General features: G+C 42.0%; 2 protein-coding genes across 6 annotated transcripts in view; one reads left to right on the top strand and one right to left on the bottom strand.

Annotated features, from left to right (window-relative positions):
* The window catches only part of SYN2 (synapsin II), a 200641-nt gene that overhangs the window by 143973 nt on the left and 35118 nt on the right, over positions 1-21550 (top strand). The window contains exons 2-5 of the mRNA XM_072785093.1: positions 9514-9571; positions 10825-10916; positions 13029-13185; positions 17620-17709. Of these exons, the coding sequence (XP_072641194.1) occupies positions 9514-9571; positions 10825-10916; positions 13029-13185; positions 17620-17709 (397 nt within the window). The remainder of the gene's footprint in view (positions 1-9513; positions 9572-10824; positions 10917-13028; positions 13186-17619; positions 17710-21550) is intronic.
* TIMP4 (TIMP metallopeptidase inhibitor 4) overlaps positions 1-21550 on the bottom strand; it is a 34293-nt gene that overhangs the window by 8262 nt on the left and 4481 nt on the right. For 4 of the 5 annotated variants that reach the window (XM_072785103.1, XM_072785101.1, XM_072785102.1 and 1 more), the window contains exons 4-5: positions 20789-20913; positions 14911-20142 (exon numbers count right to left, since the gene is read on the bottom strand). The exons of the other annotated variant lie outside the window; for it this stretch is intronic. In XM_072785103.1, the coding sequence (XP_072641204.1) occupies positions 19945-20142; positions 20789-20913 (323 nt within the window). In that variant the 3' untranslated portion in view covers positions 14911-19944. Of the gene's footprint in view, positions 1-14910; positions 20143-20788; positions 20914-21550 lie in introns of those variants that run through there. 5 annotated transcript variants of the gene reach the window in all.

Here is a 21550-nt window from a genome sequence, read left to right as displayed (position 1 = left end):
TAACTTTTTATCCAGAAAAGTGTTCACTTATTCCTGTTGTTTGCTTCTTATTCCTAAACCAATTATCCATAACAGACATATCTCTCCACATATGGAAAGAAAGTTATATGGTTCGTGAATTAGAAAACAAGTCCGAATTTGAGTGAAGAATTCCTTTACCAATGTTAAGGCCCTACCTGACTATCTTAGGTCTCATTTATATCTCCAGAACATCTTTAGTAGGAGTCCTATACCACTTTCTATGACTTCATTATATCCTCTTAGTTAATATTTTTTTAAACATCTTTTTAAATAACTGTCATTTTCCAGCCAGCTTCAAAGTTCCTAGGCCTAATCAATCAAATGATTGAGTTGCCAGATGAGTGTTACGCAGTTTGTTCTGTACTGGTAAAACCACATTCTGATATCTAGTTACTGCATCAGCTTCCCAAATGATCCCAAGGCCTGGTGTGGTCCCTCCAGTCTTTCCCACATTCCAGATAAGGTAGTCTCTCAGATTTTAGACACAACTGATTAAGTCACCTCCTGGCTTAATATTTTTGACAGCATTTTTGGAGACAATTGAGAAAATTTGAATATAGACTCAGTAAAGTTGTTAAAAGTATTTGCCAATTATTAAATAACAAATTAACTATTAAAAAGTCATTACCCTAAGATAGGCCAATTTGTAGATGAAAGTAGATTAGAAGTTACCACGGACTGGGGGCAGGGGTAGGTAGGTATGGGCAGTTCTTGCATAATGGTTACAGAGTTTCTATTTGGGAGGATGAAAAAATTTTGGAAATAGTGATGATGATTGCACAGCACTGTGAATGTATTTAATGGCACTGAATTTTATTTTATTTTTTTTTAAATTTTTTTAAAATTTTTATTTATTTATGATAATCACAGAGAGAGAGAGAGAGAGGCAGAGACATAGGCAGAGGGAGAAGCAGGCTCCATGCACCAGGAGCCCGATGTGGGATTTGATCCCAGGTCTCCAGGATCGCGCCCTGGGCCAAAGGTAGGCGCCAAACCGCTGCGCCACCCAGGGATCCCCTGGCACTGAATTTTAGACTTAAAAATGGTTAAAGTGGCAAATTTTCTATATATTTTGTTACGTTAAAAAAACAAATCACCACCCAGTTAGAGGTAGTACTTAAAATTTTATAGAAGGAATGACATGATATTTGGGATTTGTTTTAAAATGCTCAGACACTTGGGGCAGCCTGGGTGGCTCAGAGGTTTAGCGCCGCCTTCAGCCCAGGGCATGATCCTGGAGACCTGGGCTCAAGTCCCACGTCACACTCCCTGCATGGAGCCTGCTTCTCCCTTTGCCTGTGTCTCTGCCTCTCTCTCTCTCTCTCTCTCTCTCTCTCTCAAATAAATAAAATCTTAAAAATAAAAAATATATTTAAAAAATAAAAATAAAATGCTCAGACAATAGTCTCAACAACAGTGACGGCGATAGATGGAAAAGATTGGCAAAATGTTGATAACTATTGAGGGTAGTTTTTTCATAATAAAAACATTTAAAAAAAATTTTGGAAGCTAGCCATTAAGTCCTAACTATTCAGCCTGACATCTGAACCCTTTGCCAGTTCAATGGTTCCATTTCTTGGGACCTGCAGCTCCCACTGCTCTGCCAACAGTGTCCTTCCCTGAAGTCAGGAGGTCTGCTGCTGTGCTCTGTGTTCAAGTAGCCCCTCTGCCTTTACACTCAGCCATTCAATTCAAGTCTGTTCCTCCTTCTCATGTGGCAAATTCCTACTCAACTCTTTAAGACTTAGCTCCCTCTCTGGAGCCTTCCCAGACTTCTGCAGGCAAAGAAAACTCCTTTGAGTTCCAAAAGTGCCTTGTTGGTACTCCTGTTACAGCTTATACCCTGTATTTACGTATATACTTCCTGTCTATATTTCTGTTCTCCACAAACCTGTGAGCTTCTTGAAAGTAGAGGGAACTTATTTTTCATCGTACATGTTTCTGTGCTGAATGAAACTTCTGTTGTTTTAGTTGTGTGCTTTAAATAATTTTTAAAGAAAGATTGAAAGTTGGGCATGTGAATACTAGTTATAAAGCTTAAGAGTTGAAAGGGACCTTAGCAATGACCCATTTTGGTAATGGATATCATTCTCCTGTTCTAGATGGTGCTTTCACTACTTGGGAACTGCTAATGCATTTATTACAGTTGCAGCACCTCCCACTGGATACTCAGTAAATTGTTGCTGAACTTACTGACAAATCACAGCCTTTCTTTCTAAAGATTGCAAAAAGCTAAATATCTAGCTTGAGGGACACAGACTTTCTAAAAGAAACAGTGAATTTTCACGCATAGTTAGTCAAAGCGGCAAATAAGCACCTGGGTCAGTGGGATTGGTGGCTATTCAGCAAGCTAAGTGAATGCGTGAGCTGGGACCACAGCATGTCTGCAGTACACATCTTGCCAGTGGGTGGCGACAGGACCTCACAAACTTCAAGACCAGCCGGCCCAATTTTACCATAGGGTGGGAAATAGGAATCCTCTAGTATTTCTAGTGTGCTTTCTAACTTCTTGATGCCTAGAGATGCTTGACTGGAAGAACAAGCCAGTTAGACGGTGAGTGCCAGAAGCTAAGCACTGTATTAAAGATAAGTATCCAGACCAGTGCCAGGCATTTCCTAGGTGCTAGACTAGTGCCAGAGCTCTAAGAATGCTTGTTAGTGCTTTCATATTCTAGCTTGAGGTTTTTGATCCTTATACAAACCTCAGGCACCTAGGGAGGATTTACACTATAGACTGTTTTTAGGCCCTTTAGTTCCAGTGTGGATGGAGATTAAGAAAAGATTTTTGTGTAGGGAAGGACAGGGAAGAAAGAACATGACACCCTCAGGTGTTCACATATGAGAAGAGAGGAAGAGGCTGGGCCTTTAGAGACAGGCTCAATTCACTGAGTCCTGAAGGTGGCCCCTTCTGGTTTTCTACATTTGTCCAGCCAAAACTATCACTCCTGCCTTGGTGTCCATCAAAAGATGAATGGATAAAGAAGATGTGGTATATGTATACAATGGAATATTACTCAGCCATTAGAAATGACAAATACCCACCATTTGCTTTGACGTGGATGAAACTGGAGGGTATTATGGTGAGCGAAATAAGTCAATCAGAAAAGACAAACATATGGTCTCATTCATTTGGGGAATATAAAAATTAGTGAAAGGGAATAAAGGAGAAAGGAGAGAAAAATGAGTGAAAATGTCAATGAGGGTGACAAAACATGAGAGACACCTAACTCTGGGAAACGAACAAGGGGTAGTGGAAAGGGAGGTGGGCGGGGGGTTGGGGTGACTGGCTGATGGGCACTGAGGGGGGCACTTGGCGGGATGAGCACTGGGTATGCTATATGTTGGCAAATTGAACTCCAATAAAAAAAAAATCACTCCTAACATCTCGAGTCAATAAGCAAGCCTTGATTGTGATCTAGGTAAGTACATAGCTCAGTGAAGGAGTTGGAAATTTATAGATATGATCATTATGTTTGTATAGGTCTTAGCTCAAATCATATAAGCTGTCAATAGGACATAATCATTATTTAAAATCATAAATGTTCTGGAAAATCCAGGGCTCACATATGGATGGATGGTCCTTACTCTGAGCATTATTACATAATCCAGTTGTCTGAGCTGAGAGTGGGAGAGGGATGTCCCAGGTTATTGGACAACTGAGTTTGAAAGTTGGTATCAGATGATAATACTATGAGCCAAATATCGTGAGCAGACAATAAATGGGATGAAAGTTCAGAAGAGGAAGAGGCCGTGTTGGCTGTAGTAATAGTAAAACAATAATAATACCTGGTACATAAATGTTTGTTGCATTTTGCTAATAGTACTTCATATTTGCATAGCATTTCAGAGTTTCCAAAACAATTTCATGTCAGTTATTCTCATGTGACTTTATTAAGTCTTCACAACAACATGTGAGTATGGTATTAATAAATGAGGTAAAATACATAAAATACTTGGAATATTGGCTAGTGCATAGTGAATGTTTGCTTCAGTATTACAATTATTATTAACCCTATTTTATACATGAAGAAACTGAGGCTCAGAGAGGCAATACTTGCCCAAAGTCACACAGCTGAAAAGTGGTAGAACTATGCCTGAACCCAACCCCACTAGCTCCTATTTCTAGACCTTTCTCCATTATCCTATGCATAAAACAGGGAAAATTTAAGTTAAGCTTGCCTAAGTTGGGCCAAGTTTTGAGGGAGCCTTAGCAGAGAAGTGCCTGAAATCCTTAGCCTCACAAGCCCTAGTTGGATAGGAATTGGTGAGCATATTCATTGCCTTGAATAAGAAGAGTTAAATCTAGAAGCCTCTACTCATTTTAGCAGTAAGGTGATATGGTTCCTTGACTGGCCCATCAAGGAAGCTGCAAGCCATTAAACCCACATAGATCCTCAGCTGCTAGGCTTGTTAAGAAAATGTTACAATAGAGGGAAATTGACAACACAGGCACCATAGATATTTTTAGTCTGTGCTTCAAGGATGTACATCTAAGGTTCTTTTTAAGATGGAGCAAAGAAGGTGAATTTAGGCTGATTTTACAACACTGCCAGTCAGAAAGTCCTACTCTGAGCCCAGTTTATGTAAGGAACTGTGGGGGTTGGGAGAAGGAGAAGGGAACTAAAGGAGGTGAAGTAACTTTCCCAAACTTTCAAATACTGAGAAGAATGGTATATTTTTCTTGGGGGTGGCATGGGGTAGGGGGCAGTGTTGCAATGTCAATAAAAGCTGTAACTGTGTTCCTTGCACCAACAATTCTGCAATAAATTGTTTATCCTTCTAATGTACAATATGGTAACTATAGTTAATAACACTGTATTGTATACTTGAAATTCTCTAAGAGAGTAGATCTTAAGCATTCTCACCACACACACACAAATGGTAACTATGTGAGGTGACAGATGTGCTAATTAACCTGAGTGTGGTAATCCCATTTCACAAAGTATAGGTAAATTAAGTCATCACAATGTACACTTTATTTTTTTTAAAGATTTTATTTATTTATTTATTCATGAGAGACACAGAGAGAGAGAGAGAGAGGCAGAGACACAGGCAGAGGGAGAAGCAGGCTCCATGCAGGGAGCTCCATGTGGGATTCGATCCTGGGAATCCAGGATCATGCCCCAGGCCAAAGGCAGGCACTACACCGCTGAGCCACCCAGGGATCCCCACAATGTACACTTTAAATACAAACAATTTTTTCAATTATATCTCAGTACAGCTGGAAAAAATATTTATCCTGTGAACACATTCTTTTTTTTCTAGGGATATATATATATAAAGATTTTATTTCTTTTTCATGAGAGACAGAGAGAGAGAGAGAGAGGCAGAGACATAGGCAGAGGGAGAAGCAGCCTCCATGCAGGGAGCCCGATGTGGCATTCCGGGATCCAGGCATTCCAGGATCATGCCCTGAGCCAAAGACAGATGCCTAAACCCTGAGCCACCCAGGCGTCCCCCCTCCCCCCCCAAAAAAATATATATTTTAAGATTTTATTTATTTATTTGAGACAGAGTACACAAGCAGTGGGAGCAGCAGAGGGAAAGGGAGAAGCAGACTTCTCGCTGAGCAGGAAGCCTGATGTGGGTCTCAATCCCAGAGTCCTGGGGATCTCTCACATCATCTCTCACATCTCTCACATCTCACATCTTCAACCTGAACCGAAGGCAGATGCTTAGGCAGATACTTAACTGATTGAGCCACCCAGCGCCCCTGGATACATATATTTTTAAGATTTATTTATTTGTTTTAAAGAAGAGGGGGAGGGGCAGAGAGAGAGGGAGAGAGAAAGCACACTCCATCAGCATGAAGCCCAATGCACGGCTTGATCTTAGGACCCTAAGATTATGACCTGTGCTGAAACCAAGAGTCAGAGGCTTAACTGATTGTGCTGCCCAGGAGACACTCCTATGGATATATTCTTAAATGTTATCCATTATAGCATCATTTATAATGGTAAAAACAACACAAAAACTGAAAATCTAAACACTCACCAATATATATTGCTGAAATTACTGTATGACCCTCTAATGGAATTTCATGCAATTATTAAAAAGAAAGAAATCCATCAGTATGTGCTGAAAGCATTTCACTAAGATGTATTTCTGAGTGCAATAAAAATCAAGGTTCAAAAAGGAAGAGTTTATGTAGCATGACGCTATATGTATGTTAGAAGGATATAGGTGCAGACATTTTCCCCACACTGGAAGGATATGCTTGCAACTGATAATTGGGATTATGTGTGATGAAAAAGAAATGGGAATTGAGATACTTATTTTTTATCGTATTCTTTTATGTACTTTTAAAGGTATATTGATTAATTTCACCATATGACCTTTGTGTTTTTGTTGTTGTTTGTTTGTTTTAATTTAAGCCACTGCCTAAGGTCAAAGAGCCAGGAAAGGGTACAGCTAGGATTCCCACCTAGACTGTGATTTCAGAGCCCTGTGATTCACAATTCCCCTGGATTCTAACACACTATATCCTAACAGTGCTCTCTTAGTATCAGGATTTTTCATGAAAAAACCTGGAACCTAAATTTCCAAACACTACAGCTAGGAGAATGTGCCGTATTTGCCTGCCATCTTTGACTCCTTTTCCATAAGATTGTGCTCAGCCAACAGAGGTCAGTGACCTGTAGTCAGGAAACACAGACTAAAATTTTCAACAGGACAGATTACCTTAAGGAAAAGGCATTAAGATCATTGGAGAGGTGGGGGCGGGGAAAAGGCATGAAAACAGTATCGTTAGCCAACTTGGTCAATGGGCAGATGCAGGAAGTGGCAGATAAACCAAGCCAGAATCTATAAATATACTTCAACATCAGTGTTTTAAACTCACAAAATAAGTTAGCGAATTAAAATACTTGGCAACATGTAAGCCAAGATAGATATAAACTCTTAGTTGTAAACTTAGCTCCTATGAACTTTTCTGTGGTTTGGCCATATTATTTTACTTCTTCGGGTTTTAATTTCCCCATCGGTCAAACAGAGAGTACTATCTGCCCCGGCTGTTTCACTAAGTTGTGAGGAACAAATAAGGCAAGGAATGTGCTTTGAAAGTGCAAGGTTTCATACAGAATGAGAGGTTGTTGTTAATGTCTCTGAGACTAACCTCACGGAACAAGAGCTATTTTGAGACAGGAAGCATCAGAAAGCATTGCTGGTAAAAAGGTAGACATATCTCATCAATACAAGAAAGGAACCTCCAGGGTCATTTACTCCATTTCTCCTTTTTAAAGTCCTGGATAAAAGCATACAGAGTCCAAGATCTATAGAGGAGTGATACTCCAGGGTCATGTACTCCATTTCTCCTTTTTAAAGTCCTGGATAAAAGCATACAGAGCCCAAGATCTATAGAGGAGTGATAGTGCCATGTATAGACTATCATGTAAATCCATAAATAAAGAAATAAGAACAGTAGCCAAAGGGACAGGATGGGGTACAGGCCCCTTGCTGGAGGGGATTGCTGAGCTATAAATGTTGAACAGGGTTCTGGAAGCAAGCTGATGAAGCTTAGTGAAGTATTGGGGCAAAGGTTGAGGGATAGTCTTCAGTGATGATGGCTGAGTGCCTCTGAGGAACAATTTGAGGATGGCCAGGGACTTGAATAGGACAAATGACAACTTCCTAGAACGGACTGTTCCAGAACCCAGAGAGGAAAGGAAATAGCCTGGCCTCATCCTGGGTAGTTCACAGGAACCAGGGTGGGAAGTATTTGTAGTGGAACTAGTGCTCGCAACATTAAGTCCCTTTGAGCGGAAGAAGGAAAATGGAGAAAAAAACATGCAGTGCAACACACAAATCAGTTTTTGTAAGGGTGGGAGTGAAGATGGAGAGAATGAATCAGCAGAGGGAGACAGTACTATATAGTCCCAGGAACACAGGACTCAAACTTGGTTGTGAATATTGGCTCTGTCACTAACTTGCCATGTGACCTTAGATAGGCTATTTTTTCCCGAGTCTTGGTTTCCTCATCTCAGAAATGAAGACCTTTATCCCTATATAGTAAGTTGTTATGAGGATTAAATGAGATGTTCTTGAAAGCAATTTTCACACAATTCCTAGAACATGATGCCCAATAAATGTTTATCCCTTTATTTTGGAGAGAGGCTTTTAGAAACCTCCAGTGAAACATAACTAATTTGAAATTTCAAGGCACTGGGAAAGACCAACCTCACTAGCAGGTATAGTGTGGAAAGGCCCTTTTACACATGGAAAACTAGTGTAAGTGGATAGATAAGAAAAATCTTGTGGGAAATGGGGAGATTAAAGGTAAAGTAGGAATGGGTATCAATATAAACATAAACATGGTCCACTGACAAGGGGCTCTGAAGCTCCTGAGGCATTAATGTGAGGTTCCTTTAGATCTGTGACAATATAGGAAAATAATAAGTACTGTATAACTCAGACTGAGTAGTTTTCTTAACTGAAATTCAGAAATACAGTATAGGTTTTCTGTTCAATTATAGTAACTTTCCTCAGCCTCCTAATTTTTAAAATTTCTTTTCCGGTATAATTAACACTTTGTCATTCATTGTCCTTTAATCCTTACTTTGTTGGTTATATTTGCCTCTTAAATTATTAATTGCCTCAAATCCTTTTTGAAAGTATACATATGAAGCAGTAAAATGTTAACAGTTTCTTTAAAAACTAAAATTCCAGGATGCCTCGGTAGCTTGGTGGTTGAGCATCTGCCTTTGGCTCAGGTCGTGATCCTGGGGTCCTGGGATTGAGTCCCGCATCAGGCTCCTGCAGGGAGCCTGCTTCTCCCTCTGCCGATGTCTCTGCCTTTGTGTGTGTGTGTCTCATGAATGAATGAATGAATGAATGAATAAATAAATAAATAAATAAATAAATAAATAAATATCTTTAAAAAAAAAAAACACTAAAATTCCAAGGGTGGATCCCAACTAAAAAATCAGAGTGAGTTGTAGGATGGGGGAAGATAAGAAAAGTATAGAGATGTGTGAGACTGACCTGATCTTTACCAGGAATCATATTAGGGAAACTCCTATTTCTAGACTTCCTTTTTTTTTTTTTTAAGATTTTATTTATTTGTTCATGATGACACAGAGAGAGAGAGGGAGGGAGGCAGAGACACAGGCAGGGGAGAAGCAGGCTCCATGCAGGGAGCCCGACTTGGGACTCCAGGATCACGCCCTGGGCACTTAAACCACTGAGCCACCCAGGCTGCTCTCTAGACTTCTTTTGTAGCCCAAAGATAAAGGGTATTATCATAAAATCCCAAAAGCTGGGAGTGAAATAGTGCATTGGATTATTTTATGGATGGGTAAACTGAGCGTAAAGAAGTGCTTTGCTTGAGGCTGTCTCATCATGCTCTAGTAGTTGAGTTACGGTCCAACCCTATCCCAGGTCTCTTGACTCTCATTCTGGGGTTCTGTCTGCTGTGATCCTTTTCTTTATGATAGTAAATTTATTATCTCAAATACTTGTACAAAACTAACTTGTGTGGGTTGTTTTCTTTTTCAGGGCCAAGTGCTTCCGGGGTAAAAAAGTCCTTGGAGATTATGACATCAAAGTGGAACAGGTAATTACCCTGAGGCCCAGTGTTACATCTGCGTCATCATTGTTCTCTCAACATCTCAGAGTGAACCATCTAGTTCTTCAGAGTCGTCACTGGATTCCAGGCTCTCCATCTCCTTTCCCCCACCCCTTTCCCTGGGGCTTTTCTCTCTATGAGATATGGCCATGAAGGCTGCCTTTCAACTTCCCTGATTTCTTTTCATGGTCCTGTTGTCTGTAGAAAAGCAAGGAATGTGGTTCTTAGGGCCTCTTGTAGTGCAGGATTCTCAGGCTAAGGAAGACCTTAGGAGAATGTCTTCCTGGGACACTTGGCCACATCTCCATATTGTTGGTGACATAATATTCTTGGGTTGGTATATAACTGTCATTCAGTTATGCACCTGCAGTAGTGCCTACTTGTCATGAAGCTACACTTCAGAGAGAATTTTTTAAAAACACCTTCTTCATTTAATGTAGTAAAGCCCTGAAAGCCCCCCGCCCCCTTTTTTTAAATCTTCCTCTACCCTTTGCTTCATGATAAATAGAGAAGTCCATTTGGGTGGAGAAGGGGATGTCCAGTTTCAACAATGCATGTATTTTCTATGTAATAATAGAAGTTATTCATCATTCCTTACACAGTGTGCTATAATTTACAGAGTACTTTCCCACCCATTATTGCATTTAGCTCTTAAAACAACTTGTTAGATAGTCAGGGTTGATTAAAAATTATTCCCACTTTATAGATGAAACAATCTCCCCTCCCACCCTTGCAGGAGGACAAGTGACTTGCCTAAAGTCCATGTTGCTAACTGGGGGCAGAGCAGAAGTAAAACCCAGTTGCCATACTAAAATCTGGTGTTTTTATGTTGAAACTGACAGAGGACATGTTGCCCCAGTTTGCACTCCTACTTTGTAGAAAGGCAGCACAGAGGAGTCAGAAGACCTGAGCTTTGTTCCTATCTCTACCAACAATAAGTTTTGTTTGTCCAGAAAGTCATTTAACTGCTTCTTTATAAATGGGGAGAATTATCTTTGTCCTCCTTGCCTCAAAGACTTGCTATGAGAGTGAGATGAAATCAGTTTGTGAAAATGCTTTGAAAACTGAGTAAATGTTTGGTGGGAGGGCTGCTGTTGTTCTGTGGAGAACTTGGTAAAGCCAAGACTATGGCCTTAGTTCCCTACTATTTTTATTTATTTATTTTTACAATTTTAATTGTAGTAAAAAAATGTATATATAACATGAAATCTACCCTTTTATCCCCTACTGTTATTTTCCAGGCAGAATTTTCAGAGCTCAACCTGGTGGCCCATGCAGATGGGACCTATGCTGTGGATATGCAGGTACTCCGGAACGGCACAAAGGTTGTCCGGTAAGGTTCCTTCTGTCCTCAGTGTCCTGGCCTTCAGAGTTATTGTCTCTGGTTTGCAAAGGTGGTTTCAAAGTCAAGTGTTGGAGCGGGATGGGATATATTGTACAGAAGTTAATGATGTATGCTATGTAGAAGTGGTAGAGGAAGGCAGAGAAAACTAGCTACTGCTCTCAGAGAGCTCTTAATCCAATGGTAGAGAAAGAACTCAGGACTCATTCAGAGGTAATCAGATTCCTATCAGAGGGTTCTAGGATTCCAGCGCCACTTCCACCAGTGTGGTTTTTGTGCTTTTATCTCTGTGTATATTTACCCTGGAAAATAGGATTCCATTGCTTTAAAAAAAGGTTTGAAAATTCTAGTTCAACCTATTTTACTTTGATTTGCTTAGATTTACTCAGTGAGTCAGTAGAAGAGCCTTGTGTTTCTATGTGAATTCCCTGAACTCCCAGCCCTGTATTCTTTCTATATTCTTCAGTCCTGGGAATTCTGATAGGAAAGTCTAAGTTGGAAAGGACATTGTATATGGAAGAAAAATTTGTAGTTACAGGCACTTACATGCCGGGTGGTATGCTGGGTAACTTATAGATGTGACCAAGTTTAATACAACAATTTTGTGAGGGAGATCATGAGAATTCCAGATGGGAAAAAATGGTTTCCACAGTGTCATTTTTCCCAGGGGCTCAGCATGGTATCAGGTTTTCAGATATCAGAATCTTGCTCCAGGAAGAATCTTCACTTCATCCTCTTCCCTACCTCAGTCTGCAGCATCCTGACACTGAGGTCTCCGATGTCCAATAGGGACTGGCTCAGTGACAGGGAAGGCAAAGTTCAGGTGTCTGGAACCTAGCAACAGGAAATGTAAACTCATCCATCCTAGAGATGAGGACAGAAAAAGAAATGTCCATCCAGGTGGGGAGTTAGCTCAAGAGAGAATGATGGGCCCCTACAACTGTAGGTAGAATGAGTCATAGGGATATATGCATACAAGCAGGTGGTGACAGAAAGTTCCATAGCAGGGTTCCAGGAGGGATCTGGCAAAAATAAGACAGGCCCTTCCAGTTATAAGTATAGGAACTTAAGACCTGGCCAGTGTAGGAAATCTAGGGCTCAGTACCTAAAACTGCCATGTAAGATTTGACTTTGGCTAGTTTCCCAGAACTGGTGCACAAGGAGATCAGAACAGCTCCAGTATATACCATCCTGACTTGATGCTAAGTTCCTTGAAGAGGGCATGGGCATGAAGTTTAAGGAGAGCTTCTTCCACCCCCACTTTAAAAGACCAATCTCTGAGCCCAGGTGGTACTGCAGCTGTACGTGGGGGGATGGATGGGTGCCTGGGCAAAGAACCAGGTAGGTATTTGCATATTGTGTGAAGCTGGCAAGCTCCAGAGCCTTGAGGGAGAATGCTGCCACAGAATGGACTCTCTGGGAAGGTGGCGTTCCCCTGGAGTAAGGGCATGAGCAAGGAGCGGCTGAGGAGTTTTGCTGGCTAGAGGGGAAATGCAGGGAGCCTTCCCATGCATGGGAACATTCTGTACTCCCAGTGCTTCCTGTAGCCATTGCTCAACCTCAGTTCTTCGAAAAATATTTGCACCCCTCCCTAGCGTACACTTTGGAAGAATAACATTGGAAAGTTTGGCATCTGTTCTCAGCCAGCCTGGACCCTTGCTCTCGTGGGGACCTGATGAGGGCATTGCCTATTTTAAGGAGCAGCTTTAAAGAGTCAGAATAGGACACTGAGATCAGGAATCTCCATAGCAGGGTGGTGAAGTCAGGCAATATGTCTTCAAAGTCTACTGGGACCCTCTTGGAACATGAACTCTGAAGCCACAAGAAACTTCTGCTCTTTTATTGCCCCATAGGGACCACATAAATTCTTGTTCACTTAAGGTGTGAGGGTCTGAAAATGTTTCTTCCCTCCTGAGGGAATTTGTACCTTAGAAAAAGACAATGCTTAATCCAGAGGAATGAGAGCTTCAGATATCTGTTCCTTGAATCTTCTTTAAGAAGTGCCATAATACCTAACTGTCTAGGGCTTTGGAAATAGGAGGTAAGTTGGCATATGACCTGAGGTGCTGGTTGATGGGAAACTTGCCTCTACATTTTTACCAGGTCCTTCCGGCCAGACTTTGTGCTTATCCGGCAGCATGCATTTGGCATGGCAGAGAATGAGGACTTCCGCCACCTTATCATTGGTATGCAGTATGCAGGCCTCCCCAGCATCAACTCACTGGAATCAATTTACAACTTCTGTGACAAGCCATGGGTGGTGAGTGAGGTCCCCTTCCCCCCAGGTTAAAGGGTTGGATCCAGGTCCTGTATCTCCCAGTCCCCCAGGAGGCACCGCTGGTAATCAAGATACACTCGGCACAGCTGAGAGGATGTAAGAGGAGCTTCAGATGGGACATGGGGTAGGGTGGGTGCTAAAACATTATCATGGGCTGAGGTATCTTTGCTGCAGAGTGGACCTTTGGCCTCACAACAAAGTCACGCAAAGATTCTGTAAAGAAGTCCTTATAGGTCTGCAAGTGATGCCCTCAGTCATAAGATGCAAGAATAAAAATACCGTTTCTTGCCTCTGAATGGTCTATTAGAAAGGCCTGAGGCCAGTGGGGATCCAGCTCCTACAACTGCGGCTCCAGGCTGCCCTCTTAGAAGGAAACACCTGCTCCTAATCACATCCTCTTCCTCTTGTTTTTCAAAAATCACTTCAGCTATCACACTGGCTTGCCAAGGGTCACTGTAAAGTGCTCAGACCCCAAGCCTCTCCATCACCCAGGGAATTGGAGGGGGTGTTTTTTTTTTTTTTTTTTTTTTAATTAGACGGACCCATTACCTCTGCTCTTGATGGCTTCCTCACACTTGAACTCACTGTTCCCTTAGAAGCCAGGGAGACCTGACAGTGTAAGACAAAGACCAAAGAATGAGGAGTCAGTGGGAGCTGCTATGGTTGAGGAAGGAGGGTTGGGTTCCTGATCACCACTTATTCAGCCTTTCTCTGTGGCCTGAGGCATCTAAGAATCCTAGAGTTTTGCAGAAACAGGCTAAAAGTGTTGTATGATTTGAATGTGTTACTAATCATGGAAGAGCATATTTGAGGCCTTTATCAAGTTTGTTTTCTAGGGATCTCCCTTTTCTCCCTAGTCATATAACCTTCCCTACTGCACATAATAAGCCCTAGTCCTTTCCTTCCCCACCCTTTCAATACCTGCTAGAATTTGGCTCCCTCATAGCCAAAGGAGCTGATTCTGCTATTGCTAGTTCTTTTCTTGTTAAGTAATCCTCTTTGTGCCTGATTTCTTTGTCTGTAAACTAGGAATAATAGTAGTATCTGTCACCAGTTTGACAGTCTGGTTGTTATATTCTCCTAGTATTTAGGATCTCTTAAAGAAAATAGTCCCCTGCTTTATGTTCCAAAACTATGCCAGAGGCCAAGGTGGGAGGATTAGAGAGCCTATGCCTAAGGCTTTGCCCCTCCTGGGATCTGGGATCTGGTGAGGGTTCACATTCTCACCCATTCACAATCGCAGCACATTGCCTTTGGCATCACATGAGAACAGCAAGGCTCCCTGGCCAGACACCAAGTTTTCCCTTCATTTTCATTAAGCAGCTGCCCCATTAATGGCATTTTATATATTGTTCTCTGTTTGTTAATGGGAGTGAACAAATTTGGTGACTATAAAAGGAGGGTCCCTCTGAGAGGATGACTTTTGACCATATTTTCTTTATTTCTTTATTGTGGCTGTTTTTGGTGTGAGAGGAGGCCTCAGTTGGGTTGTCAAGGCTCTGCCTTGCATCATTGTGTCTCTGAGCACATCTACTGTTATAAATTGGTCAGGGCAGGCTATGCCCTGGAATTTTGGAAGCAGAAATAGCCCAATCAATGAAGGTAGCATTCCAGAGAAAGCAAGAATGCCACCATCCCATATGGCTGCAAATTTATCTAAAAATCCTATCACTCCATCTGGGTTTTTTAGAGGCAGAGACACAAGAGTTGAATTAAAGCATTTATTTTCAGGAGGGCTAAGGATAACATATTAAGCTCAGACTGATTCTGAAATCTCATTTCTTCAAGAAGTCTTTCCCGATTCACTGAAGAAGTGGTGGTAATGAACAATTATCTTCCTATTCATTGCCAACACCACCCCCAGCTCCAAAATCCATTCTTTTGTCTATGCATAAAGGAAATAACCCTTATCAGATATTACATTTGTTTAATTGGTAACTGTGTGCTTGTGACTTAATCTAAGTTTCCAAAGGAGGCAGGGGTTAGATGCCAAGTCCAATACCTTGAGCTGACAGGGACTGCTGGAGATTAAAAGTGGAGTGGAGTAGAGTAGGGTGAGCTCCCACGGACCTAACTAGCTCCCACGGACCTAACTGGCTGCCATTTTAGTTTTGCTGTTCCAGGACTCTGGGATTTTGCCGTGGGCCTTCTTGGCATTGCTGTGGTGTCTGTGTAACTCTCCCACATGCTGGAAAGATGAGGCCCCACATGCCTCAGTGCCATGCCAGGGCGTGGGCTGCAGCAGGACAGAGGTTGTCAGGCAGAGCTGGCATCCGCTTGCTGGCGATGCTGGAGAGCTATGGGAGCTCAGGCAGGTATCCAGAGGCAGGAATCTGGGCAGGCAGGACTTAAAGGTCAGATGGGGTGATGGGAAGAATCAGAGAAGGCAAGAAAAGTCTGAGGGGTTGGTCTTGACAATCAAAGCAAGTTGAAAAACCAAAGAATGGCAAGGACAGCAAGTATAATGGAGAATGCAAGGAGCAGGAAGAGACCTACCTGGGTGCTGTCCTGCAGTCCCAATTCCAGGGGTGATCTAGGAACCTGTGCTTTCCTTTGCTTCTTTAGCTTAGCCTCATCTCCTCATGTGTAAAATGAGATGTTTGGTCTACAAGATCTAAAGTCTCTCTTTTTTTCTTTAATATTTTATTTATTTATTCACGAGAGACACAGAGAGAGGCAGAGACACAGGCAGAGGGAGAATCAGGCTCCCCACAAGGAGCCGGATGTGGAACTTGATCCTGGACCTTGAGATCACTCCCTGAGCCAAAGGCATGATTCTCAAAGGCTCAACTGCTGAGCCATCCAGGCATCCCTAAAGTCTCTTTCAATAACAAAATCTTGAGGGTTTGAGAGTCCCTGAATCATACTTTCAGTTCTGGAGGAGGCCTTCAAGATCTACAGTCAATAGCCGTTCCACAAAGAGGAGTGACCCAGAAATTCCAAGATTTTCCAGTATTTCAAAAATAAATTCTATCCTTGCCAACAAAGGACCACAATATATGATCACTTAAACTGCAGTTTGATAATGGAGTTTGGGGGGAAATATAATAAAATGGTGTTCCCTTATGGCAAAAAGTTTGAGGAACTGATTAAATTCACTCCTTTCATTTTATATATAAAAAAAATGAGAGGAGAAATCATTTGCCCAAAGGGCACCTAGCAAGTTCCAGACAGAACAAGAACCAGAAGACTTCATTTTTCTAAAAATCCATTCTAAGTTTCTACTCCTCCCTCCATACCTTCTGTCCCCACTGGCTCATGTACCAACATCCCTTATAGAGAATAAGTCCTGAGCTTTTGAAAAATATTCTAGCTTTCCTTTCTCTGGTAAATAGAAGGCAAGTCTGATCTGGCAACTTTTCCTTCTAGCAGTTCCAGATATCAGTGGTTAGATTGTAAACTAACCTAAGTAGCACTAGAGGGAAGATGCTGGATTACCTCTGCTGCCAAGGCACTGGAGATAGGTGTTTGAGTGGGTGTGTGTTTGAATGGATTGAGCAGAAAAGGCCTGTGTGTTTACTATGGGAAAAGCATGGTCTCTGCAGAGTCTGAAAGGCAGCCATGTGAAGAGTTACAGATCAAAAATAAAAGGGCCTGGCTATGAATACGGCTCAACTATTATGTGGCCTTGGACAAGTGATCTCTCTGGGCTTTGGTTTCTTCACTTATAAAATGTGGGGGCAAGGGACTCCAGGAGGTGCTAGATGTTTGCCAAAGGGTTTTCAACCCTCACACTGTAAGTATGTGTACCTCACCTCTTCTTTGTAGAGTTGTTCTGGTTTCTCATAGGTGAAGGATCCAGTGAGTTCAGTTCTTAAATGAGTAGTAAGTCCTAGAGAGACTAGGTCTATCCATCCTGAATACCATGAGCATGAAAATCTTCCTAAAGAATAGCTTTATTCATGACCCCTGCTCCAATTCTTAGGACTTCAGACTGCCTGCAGAAAAAAAAGCTATCATTCCTTTCCTGGCATTTGAACTTTCATGACTTGTCCCCATGTTACCTATTTAGCTTTATCAGTTGCCATCTCTAGAATGCAAGTGTTTAAGTTAGAGACCCAAATTTCAATCCCAGCTTCATCTCTTTGCAGCTCTGTGACTTTAGGCAACTTTTGTACTGTCTCTGAGCCTCATATGTAAAATAAAGATTATAAAATACCTAATTCATCAATTTGATATGAGGAATGAATGAAATATCCTTAAAATCATATAGGTACTGAATGAATGTTAGTGCATTCTTTCTCCCTTCCCCAACTAATGCATATGTTCTTTAAAAATAAGAATAGTATACCTCTTTTATATCCTCAGTGTACAAAGCCTCCAACATAGCAAACCCAATAAATATTTGTTTGATAGATTGATGTTTGTCTGTTGCATTTGTCTAGATAAGCTGAAATATTTGCTTCTCTTTTACAGTTTGCCCAGCTGGTGGCCATCTACAAGACATTGGGAGGAGAGAAGTTCCCACTCATTGAGCAGACATACTACCCCAACCATAAAGAGATGGTAGGAGATTGAGTGGGGACTTTAGTCCTCTGGTGTTTATATTCTGAGCTTGGTGATTATGGGGCTCTAAATGCCTCAGCATTTCAACCCCCCGAGACTCTGTTGGGGATTAACTGTGGACCTGCTTTGTGGGGCTAGAGCACCTGAATTTTAAATGCCAACCTCTTGCTTCCCAAATCCGGAGACCCAATAGGGAAGAGCAGAAACAAAGGCATTTTATGAAGCTGAAAAAGTAAGAAATCTTTGGATCAACAATCAGAAGATCCTGCTATTTTGGGTTCTAGCCATTGCCCTGCCACATGTCACTGGACTAGGTTAGAGTCCCTGTGTGTGTTTCCCAATAGGAAAGTTAAATGGGCATCATTATTTCTGACCAGGATATCTAATATGGTACTTATAAAATGTAAGTGAGATTAAGTAATAGTCTTCTGGAAAAGTGTGAAGCACTCCTCAGATGTAAGGTGTTGTTCCTGTTATTATTCACCAGGCCCTTCCATTCCTTTGGCTTCCTCAAGATTGAGATAAGACTGGGCTAACTAACACTGTGCCTTCTCTGAGGCCATGCTAGGATGTCAGAAGGGGCAGAGAGATGGCATGGTTGGTTGGTACAGGACTAAAGCTAATGTGTTTCCTTTAAGACAACTTCTAGCTCAACTGTCTTCTTCTTCTCTGTCCCTACATCCTCTGCCCCAGGCCTGAAAGGTCAGTTGGTGACCACTAGTTAAGTCAGTTGCTTAACCCACCAATGGAGACTTTCTGCCATAACATTCTAGTATTGTACTGTGGGACAGTGATCATGTTTGTTCCCTTTCCCACTCCCTGCTCCAAAAGGGATCTCCATTTGAACAATTTCTGTGAATCAAGAACCTTCATTTGGCATATGGAGATGGCGCTGCTTATTAGCAAACCACACATAAAAAATGAATAGCAACCTTGGGCCTTGAAAATAACTACCTCCTTCATCTTTGCCAGGAAGAGGCTCTGGAACTTTAAGGCCTCATCCTTAATAAATCCTTGAGGTGAACATAAGGGCTTTTCCCTTTCAGGGCAAGCTAGAAGCCTTGCAGAATCTAAGGAACCTTAAGGGATCTGTACTTGGAGTTCTCAGAGACTCTAACCTGCAGTGATATGGGGACTGAACTGAAGGGTAGACAGGGAATAAAACTGGCTTTTTTCCTGCCATAACGTCTAGCAGGGCTGACCACTGAAAACAGTTGCAACAGTTGCAAAACACATTCCCCATCTACCATCTTTTCCCCCAAGTGTCCTTGTGTTACTTTTCTCCTGTCCTCTATCCTGAAATTTGCCCTCAAGAGAGGACCTGCTAAGATCTCTCTGAGGTGTCAAAAGCTAAAGGGGAATTTCATCTTACAATAGAAAAGCTTTTTTTGGCTTAAAAAATTCTGAATTAGGAATAAAACCATTAGTAATCTAGTAGAGAAGGGCTTTCTAAAAGAAACAGAAGAGAAGCTTTATGGATATCAGTGGAGGGCTTTAAGGATAGTTAACCTGCAGAGACCATACCTAAGTCTATTCTTGCCTAAAGAGGCATGCTAACTGGACTAGATCCTCTGCCAGGAATGGTATCGAGGAGATTATAGCATGTGGAGGGAGGTTAGGCCATTGCATGTCTCATGTTTGGTGACTGTATCCCCCAAGAGTTTCCCTCAAACAGATAATAGTATATGAGAGGATTAGATTGAGTGGGGACATGAGTAGAGGACATACAGCCATAGTGGGTTGTTCTTTTCATTCCCCCAAATCAGTTTGTTCTGATTCTGATTCTGTCAGCCCACTTTCTGGTATTGTACATCACAAGGCTACATCATCTCATATGTATAATAATCATTTCTCCCCTATCAGATCAGTTAAGGTAAGAGAAAAAGGAATAGAAAAGGGAATAGTTCTGACCTAAAAAACAAACTAAGCCAGAATCAAAATTTTCAGTAACAGCTTTCAGCTCGATTAAAAGGGTTTGGGAGGCAGGAGAGATGGGCTGAAGGCTGGATAGAAAAGTCATATTACTTTCCCTGGCCCTTGACAGGTGCTGGGCTGGCATTTGGATACAAGCTATAACATACCCCATCCCTATCCTAATTCTAGCCAAACTATCCATTGGTACTTTCCATTGGCTGGCAGTGATGAGGCAGGTGGTGACAGCCAGAGCTCCACAGGGAAGGAAAACTGGCTTGGGCTTCAGGATGGTTGAAGGGATGTGATGGTCACTGGCCCCTACTAGGGCTGGATGATGTCAACAAACTCCTTCCTGAGGAGCAGGCGGCCCTGGTACCAGCTGCAGGTGCCATCAACATGCTTCATGCAGACATAATGCTGGGCTTGGTACCCATAGAGCTTCCGTTCCAGCAGCCAGTCTGTCCAGAGGCACTCGTTAGGGGCTGAGATGGTACAGGGCACTGTATAGCAGGTGGTAATCTAGAGTCATAGCCACACAACATCAACATGAGTAGGGTGTTCTTTTTCCATTATTGCCTTTCAGACTCCTACATATGCTTATAACCCAGCTCAAATGCCCCTGACTTCTGAAGCCTTTCCTAGTCCCCAAATTTCCTCCTGAGTCCCCTTTCCCCAATTTCCTAACACACAGTATTGCCTCTCTAATGGTATCTTTGGAGTCAGACAGGCCTCAGGGTTCTTAGTCTACCACTGACCTTGAGCAAATCGCTTCACTTCCTATAGCATTAATTTCTTTGCCTTAAAATAGCAATCTGAACTCTTCATAAATTTGTTATAAAGACTAAATTAAATATTTTAAATAGATAGACATTACAGGGCCTGGCAAAAAGTAGACTCTCTTTAAATGGTAGCTATATTATCTCATTCTTTATATGATGGCCACCTTCCCAGCCAAAATGTAAGTACTTTGGGATCATGGACTATGGACCATCTTGCTTCCCCATCCCCAACTTCATACAGAGCTTGGTCCATGTATTTGGTTCAAATACAGTACAATACATGAGTAAACACATGCACAAAGGAAGGAATACATGAAAAGTGAGGCTGCAAGGCTCAAGACCCTTCCCTCACCCCCCAAAGACCTTGCCAATGGACATTCCCTTACTTGGCAGCCACAGTTCAGATGGTAGTGATGATTCAGACTTTCTCTCTGCAAAAAGGACAGGTTCTCCCAAGGTTCGATATAGTTGCACAGGTGGATGAAGACTTTTCCATCACTGAGGACCTGACCTTCAAGGGGAATGGAGGAGAACCTAGCATGAGGAATCTGCTTGTGGACCTCCAGGAACCCAGGTCCTCAAAGAGCTCAGAAATGCCGCTTCTTCAATGGCTTCTTGGTGGCATGAAGCTCAATTAAAGAACCAGAAAAAACTCTGTAATTTACATATTAAAGATGTTAACAGATTATGTTCATATGAGAGAGAGTTGTAGGATGAAGGCCTTTAATGTGGTGCAGAGAGCTTTAAAGTCAGACTGTTGGTACAACCCCCTTTCTCTCATTTACAGCTGTATGACCTTCAGAAAGTCACATGACTTCTCAGCTCAAAGATGAAAGTAGTAAGTTGTCGTCAAGATGAAATGAGAGAATGTAAAGTTCCCAGCACAGCTCGGGCCCACAGAAGCTTCCATAAATAATAGGTCCCTTCCTCTTTCCAACCCTTCCCAACATCTACACAGCCTAGTCTCCTGCCTTGTCGATACCTATCCTGGTGAGTCTCTCCCCTTCCCCACAGAAAAGCACGCCTTCTTTACTTATCAAACCCTTTCCTAGCTTCCAAAGACCCTTTTGAGTACCACAGTGTCCTCAAAGCCATCTCTGACCACCCTAGCCCATATCCCTCTTAGAACTTCTGTCACTCATTTATTC

This window comes from Canis lupus, chromosome 19, assembly GCF_048164855.1.
Source record: "Canis lupus baileyi chromosome 19, mCanLup2.hap1, whole genome shotgun sequence".
Classification (NCBI taxonomy): Eukaryota; Metazoa; Chordata; class Mammalia; order Carnivora; family Canidae; genus Canis; species Canis lupus.
The sequence above is the reverse complement of the archived record's forward strand: the minus strand, read 5'-3'. Positions and strand labels throughout refer to the sequence as shown.